General features: G+C 37.9%; 1 protein-coding gene across 1 annotated transcript; it reads left to right on the top strand.

The window, feature by feature from the left end:
* Positions 1–3,939: 3,939 nt before the first annotated feature.
* Positions 3,940–4,878, top strand: LOC311181530 (olfactory receptor 7A5-like; the record flags this gene model as incomplete). Its single annotated transcript, XM_084249990.1, has 1 exon — positions 3,940–4,878. One exon carries the CDS (start codon positions 3,940–3,942, stop codon positions 4,876–4,878), a length of 939 nt encoding a protein of 312 aa, XP_084106116.1.
* Between the last annotated feature and the right edge of the window lie 2,863 nt (positions 4,879–7,741).

The following is a 7,741-nucleotide window of genomic DNA, read 5'->3' as shown; positions in this document are numbered from 1 at the left end:
TTCTTCAATAAATAGCATTAGGAAAATTGAACAGCATGTGCAAAAAGAGAGAGCTATACTACTATCTTATAAATACAAAAATCACCTTAAAATGGATTAAGGACACCATAGTATCTGAACCATCAATGTCCTACAGAATCATAGGCAGTAAGCTTGTAGCTACTGGTATTGACAATGATTTATTTGGAACATCAAACTTAAAAGTGTCTGAGCAGCAAAAGAAACCATCATCAAATTAAGAAGGCAATCTATGCAAATTGGATGAAATATTTACCAAAAAAAAGGGTTACATTCAAAATATATAAAGAACTTAAGTGACTCAATATATTGGGTTGCATGAGTTCTTTAAATATATATGATATGTACAGATGTCATATATTTGACATATACATATGATATATACATACTTATATAACTGTTGCATTGAACACCTTTATGAAAAATATTTTGAGTACCATGAAAAATTGAGTCTTGTCAGAGAATCATTTCCTTGGATAGAGAAACAGACAAGATGATGTGTGTTGGCCAGTTCCTGCATCCTTCACTTCCAATGTGGGTAGACATTCCCAGACCCATGCCTATGAGGTCATTCTCAATCATCTTTGCCTATGATTTTTTGACAGAGGTGCCATTCCTTTTATTATGGAACTATTGTTAATTAGTTAACATAGAAGCCATGATTAAAATATGCCAGTGAGCCTATGTGTGATTGTTATGGTCAGGGATATTTTAATAAATCCTAAGATGTCAATGAAAAATATTCAACTTTTTCTTTAAAATTTTGGATGAAGAAAACCATTTTAGAAAAGCAAGGAGGGATCACTATGGATTCTGCTGTATGCTAGAGACCACACATGACCTCCTGCTGGGAGGAAGGGAAACAATGGACTAGAAGACAAGAGGCTATCTCCTAAGGGGGAAGGGGCCCAATGGACCATGGTGGAATACTATGGGTGCCTTGGTGCTGGGTGTGGTATGATTACATACATGTGAAGAGGTGGGATCATATATTTCTGAAGCATATATAGTCTTGTAGACCAATGCTACCTTAATATAGGTAAATAAATAAGCAGCATATCTCCAAGGGGTCAAAACAGCATATGTGTATTGTTTTTCTCTCTTATCCCAAGAAAACTGAATTTCTCTTGGATGAGAGAGACAAAAGAAAACCTCATTAAGGAGACTCATGGGAATCCAGCCTCTAAAGTCAGAGAAACCGGGCGTCCCTGATAGAGCAGCGGGTTGAGCACAGCTCTGGGAGGCTGTCCGCAGCTTCTGCAGCACGGGTTCAATTCCTGGCCAGCCAGGGAGATTCCCACATTGCACAACAGACCTCTCCTGTCAGGCTAGCTGCTCCCCTCAACAATGCTTTCTGTCCATCTACCTGTTCTGCCCCCAACTCTGCCTCTGGTGAATCCTCTCACCCTCCCACGCCTCTGGCCTGTACCCCAGCTATTGTATAAATAAAAAATAAATCTTTACAAAATTAAATTCACAGAAACTATGTTCCCACTGTGTCCTCTTAAGTCTGCTTTACCAATTTCAGGTGATGAGAAAGCACAACAGTGATATCCAGGGGTCATGAGTGAACCCATCTGCCTGGACTTCCTGGAGACAGAACTTCCAACTTCACCCATCAGCCAAGAAAGAATCTGGGTTAGTGAGTTCAGACTGTTCCCAAACAACTTCTGGGTGAGCACAGCATCTTCACAGGTGCTGGGGGATGTGGAATGGTACAAGGGATTCTTTCTTGGCATTAACTTTGGTGGAGTAAATAGAGCTAGAGAAGGGAAATTTAATGATACAAAACCTGTCAAATTAGCATCTGTGATTCTGATGGGAGATTCTAAATATATTAGATACCTTGTGCTTTTTTTTTTTCAATTTTTTTCCTCTGGTGTTGGCTGTCAATTATGGGGCTTCCCTCCATCCATCAGCAGCATTTCTTTACTGCTTCTAACTCTTCCCCACTGATGAAAATATTTAACATCCCATAAAAAGTAATATTTACTATTTAATGTTGATAGGCAGAACATTGTTGAAGAAAAGAGTAAGACGTTCCATATTTTCTCAAGGGACACACAGTTTAAATCAGGGGAAGGGTCATGATAATAGAGACAAGTTCCTGATATGGCACTGAAATCCTGTTGATGTGCATCCAAAAGATGTTGACTCAACTTGGGGAGATTAGATGAAAGCTTTGCAGACAAGCTTAAAATAATAATCAAGGACTGACACTTGAAGTTGCTGTGGAATTCTTCCTGTGAATAAAGGGTAAGAGCCAACAGAGAAATAAATGTAAGGACTTATTAAGTTAGTAAGTGTATTTATTAAGGCTAGAGTAAGGTGTGTATAGGAAATGATAAGTAGTTCTTGCTATGTGATCAATAATGAAGGCAGGGCATAAAAAGTTGAAAATGAGTTGGAACAGGGAGGCAACAAGGCAGAGAACAGAGATGTATGTCTTGGTTAATGCATTGCTACTTAATTCTTCAATTAGTGGAGTCAGTGTAGGATGTGTAGCAAATGGGTCTCATGATCAGATCCACTGAAAGATCACCCAGCTCAGTGTGACCAACAGAGTGTTGTCTGTGTCCATGCCCTAGAGAGAGGAGTAGCAGAAATCAGTCTAGGTTGGTGGGAGATGAGGAATGACCCTATGAGCAGTGGAGACTTATATGCAAAAATTCTCTGATAAATGCTCGGCACAGGTGAGCACCATAGTGACATCCAAGGGTCAAGAGTGGACCCATCTGCCTGGCCTTCCTGGAGACAGGAACTTCAGCTTCACCCATCAGCCAAGAAAGAATCTGGATTAGTGAGTTCAGACTGTTTCTTGACAACTTTTTTTTTCAAAGATTTATTTATATATACATACAAGATCTGGGTACAAGCCAGAGGAGCGGAGGGTGAGAGGATTCACCAGAGACAGTGGGGAACAGAACAGGAAGATTAACTGAAATACACTGCCAGAGGGGAGCAGCAGGTGAGTCAGGAGAGGTCTGCTGCACCATGTGGGCTGCTCCCCTCAGCAGTGTATTTTAGTCAATCTGCCTGTTCTGTTCCCCACTCTGTCCCTGGTGAACCCTTTCACCCCCCACACCTCGACCTGTACCCCAGCTCTTGTATGCATAAATAAATCTTTAAAAAAAGAAAAGGCAATTATTTTCCACCTCTTTGAGAATGGAATCTACATAAATGATTGGATCTTAGCCTGAGAGATTTGTCTCTATTTTTATGTGTTTATTTGATTACTTAACATTTACTTTTTTGTCCGTTTGGTTTATTCCTATAATGCAGGGTGTTTGCTGCTTCTGGCACTGCAAGATGCCCTGGGATCATTTAATATATCTACTGGTCCAGACCTAGAAAAGTGGTTAAACAATGATTCCTTATCACTCCACATCTGCATTGAACTGCATTGTTTTACGTAATAAAATAATTGCTAATTATTTTTCATTTATTTACTGATACTTCACCTTACTAGATACTTAACTAGTAGAAAATTGATAAGGGCTAGGATTTTGAAAATTACTTTCACTGCATTTCCCAGTGGATTAAGCAATACTTGGAAAAAGTAAATATTTAAGACAATTTACTGAACAAGAAAAACAGCAACAACAAAAAAAAGCATACACAAAGTAAAATTTTAAAAAGAAATGAAATTGGATAATGAAAAAAAAAGCATACAAACAGAGAAGATTGTACCTTTGAAAAATGTTTGGATTAGATGTAAGGATATCATTTTCAACATCTAGAGGATTTGTAACATTTATAATTCAGAAATTTTTGGGTTGCAGACACTAGTTCCATAGACAATACAGGGTGATATTAATATTTTTTTAAATAAAATAAGTTCATTTGTGTTAACTCAATGATCAATGTCTGTGTCTAAATTTACATTATCATATTTTCTATTCCAACAGTTTCATAAGCTACATGGAATCTGGAAACCAAACTCATATATCAGAATTTATCCTACTAGGACTTTCAGAAGAAGCAGTGTTGCAGCCTTTCCTCTTTTGGTTGTTTCTGTCTATGTACCTGATTACCCTCGTTGGAAATCTCCTCATCATCCTGGCCATAATCACTGACTCCCACCTCCACACCCCCATGTACTTCTTTCTCTCCAACCTGTCTTTCACTGACATCTGTTTCACTTCCACCATTATCCCAAAGATGCTGCTCAACATCCAGATGCAGAGCAAAGTCATTACATTTGAAGGCTGCCTCAGCCAGATGTACTTTTTCATGCTTTTTGCAGGATTAGACAACTTCCTCTTGACAGTGATGGCTTATGATCGGTTTGTGGCCATCTGCCACCCCCTGCACTACATGGTCATCATGAACCCCAAGTTCTGTGGTCTCTTGCTTTTTGCATCCTGGTTGTTGATTATTCTAGATTCTCTATTGCATACCTTAATGGTTTTACAACTGTCTTTTTGTACACAACTGGAAATCCCTCACTTTTTCTGTGAATTTAATCAGGTGATCCAACTTGCTTGTTCTGACACCTTCATTAATGATCTACTGGTGTATTTTGCAACAGGACTTCTGGGTATCATCCCTCTCACTGGTATTCTTTTTTCTTACTCTAAGATTGTAACCTCTGTTTTGAGAATCTCATCAGCTAGTGGCAAGTATAAAGCCTTTTCCACTTGTGGGTCTCATCTCTCAGTTGTCTCCTTGTTCTATGGCACGGGACTTGGAGTGTATCTCAGTTCTGCTGCTACTGAAAACTCCAGGGACACTGCAATTGCATCAGTGATGTACACCGTGGTCACACCCATGATGAACCCCTTCATCTACAGTCTGAGGAACAAGGACATAAAGCAGGCCCTTGTTAAACTCTTCAGATGGGAAACAGCCCTGACATGACAGGATCACTGCCTCAGGATTCCATGCTTAGAAGCAGCAGGGCTCAAAGAACTTCAAGAACTGAATCATGACATTTTATCAGAAAATGCATAGATAATATGGCATTTACCTTGTATATGTAGTTAGCTTTCTTATTTTTTAATACATGATAAACAAAATTTTTCTGTATTTCCCTAATAATTTTTAGCCTATATTCAATGTAGAATAAAAAAAAAATCACCATGTGAATTGTATTCAGTAAAATATTTAATACAGGAAAATGGGGTACTTATAAAATTATTGGGAGAAATGCAGTAATAAAGATGTAATGATATGTTTTGCAGACAAAAAGAACCTATTCCTGGATTATACAGAGATAAGGTGTCAAAGTCTATGTGTGCACCAAGGTTTAAGGTAAAACACTCTAAAAAAAAAAAATATATATATATATATATAATTGGAACTGGAATTGCCATCAGATTAAATTTACATTAATCCATATGCGTACATCAATACAAAGTATCTCTTTAATGTGATAAAATTCATTATTTCTGTTGCAGCATTCGAGCTATTATGAAAAACCTATGATTCCTCAAGATGTGCATTCTTGCTTTCTTTTAATTTTTTAATCAACAGAGCACATTCAGACTTCCCTCAGCATTTTGTATCCTGATTCAATATATTCACAGATCATAAATATCCCACTTTACAACAGAAATTGAAATTCATTTTGAATTGGACCTTATTGAATTCAAAATTCAATCAACTATCTGAAGAAAGGTTTTAAATGTCTTCCTTTTCTTTTCCTCTAGCTGGATGGAATCCAGAGATTTTGATAACGTGTCTTTTCAGTATATTTGGTTTACTCTAAAAGTCTTTTCCTTATTCCATGAAGGAAGAAGAGTAGAATTTATTCTCTTACATATTTTTCCAGTTTTTACAATAGAAACAAACATCTTGCAGCTATTTGGTCTATTCTGGATTTCTATTTCTTCCCTATTCAGGTGATAGTACAATTAAAAATTTTCCATTTCTTTGAAGAATGTCATTGAAATTTTTAATGGAATAGCATTGAATCTGTAAATTGCTTTTCATAGGTTGGCCATTTTTTTTAAAGATTTATTTATTTATTTATTTATTTATGCAAGCGCTGGGTACAGTCAGAAGCGCGGGAGGGTGAGAGAATTCACCAGAGCCAGAGCGGGGAGCAGAGCAGGCAGAAGGACCGAAGTACACTGCTGAGGGGAGCAGCGGGAGGCAGGAGAGGTCCTTTACCTCTTTTGTTAGGTTTATTCCCACATATTTGATTTTTTTTTTGTTTCAATAATAAAAGGGATGGTTTTCTTGATTTCTTCTTCAGATTTATTGTTTGTGTGTAGGAAGGCTACTGATTTCTGTGTGTTGATTTTGTATCCTGCATTTCTTTTTATTTAACGAACTTGTAACTTTATTTTATTTTATATATTTTTACATCATTTTTCATTTTTGCACAATGTATGCACTTTCATCTTGGATATAGTCCCCATACTATTCCCACCCCCCTTGCCTTGATCCTACTTCCTTTTTCCCCCCACCCCCCTAGTGTGTCTTTGGTTTGTAGTTGCTTGTTGATTTTGATTAGTCTTTTACTGAACATGTCCATAAAATGTTATTATTTTCTAAATCTTCAATGTGTGTTGTAACTTCTCCTTCAATTCTCATTATATTTCTTTGAGTTTTCTCATTTATTTTCTTTTTTTTTTAAACTTTTTTTTTAAGATTTATTTTTATTTATTTATACAAGCACTGGGCACAGTCAGAAGCATGGGAGGGTGAGAGAATTCACCAGAGCCACAGTGGGGAGCAGAACAGGCAGACTGACGAAGTACACTGCTGAGGAGAGCAGCGGGCGGCAGGAGAGGTCTGCGCACCATGTGGGACCCTCCGCCAGTGGCCAGGGGGCAACTGGGGATTGAACCAGCACTGCAGAAGTTGCGGGCAGCTTCGCAACCCAACGCTCAACCGCTGCACCACCGGGGAGGCCCCTCATTTATTTTCTTAGTGGACCTAGCTAGAGGTTTGTCTACTGTGTTCTGTTTGTTTTGTTTTATTTTATTGAAGAAGAACTTTTTGTTTCATTGATCATTTGGACATATACTTTTGTATTTCATTTTCATTTCTCTGTTGTGATTTTATTTTTTCCTTTTCTTTTGTTGGCTTTTGGTTTTATTTGTCCTTTTTCTTGTTGCTTGAAGTGAGACAAAATGTTATTAATTTGAGCTCTTTCTATTTTCTTGTTGTGGGCCTTCTTGTACTGCTTTGCTGTGTTTGATAAGTTCTAGAATGCTGTGTCCTCACTGTCATTTTTCTTGAGGTATTTTTTAATATCTTCTTTAATTTCCTCTTACATACTTATAACACAGCTATTGCATTAATATTTTTTATTTAAAAAAAACTTGACTTTCTTCATGTTAATTTAATGACCACCAGCTTTATTGCATTTGCCATCTCAATTCCCATTTGTTCTGTAAGCTAACATATCCAATATTTCTCAAGATTTTAGATGTGGAGATAATTTGAGAGCTCTAATTCAGCCCAATTCTCAAGAAGTGCATTATTGATGGCTCCAAAACCCACTAACAAGACACAGACCCAGCATGGGGAGTGGGGAATTGCCAGAGAAATACCAAACAAAATCTGCATCAGGTAATAATAGCCCCAGACCTGCCATTAAGACACTGGCACAACATGGCTATCAGGTAAAACCACACTGGTCCATTCCTAGCTCCAGTGGCCCTCAGGGCCACTGGTAAGACCCTGGCCCAGCATGGGTGTAGAGAAAGCCTTGGTGAAGTCTACATGAGGCACCAGCACCGCATATCACAGTGCAAATACCCCAACCAGT

The sequence above is a fragment of the Talpa europaea genome (genome assembly GCF_964194135.1).
Source record: "Talpa europaea genome assembly, chromosome: 12".
In the NCBI taxonomy this organism is placed as follows: Eukaryota; Metazoa; Chordata; class Mammalia; order Eulipotyphla; family Talpidae; genus Talpa; species Talpa europaea.
The sequence above is the reverse complement of the archived record's forward strand: the minus strand, read 5'-3'. Positions and strand labels throughout refer to the sequence as shown.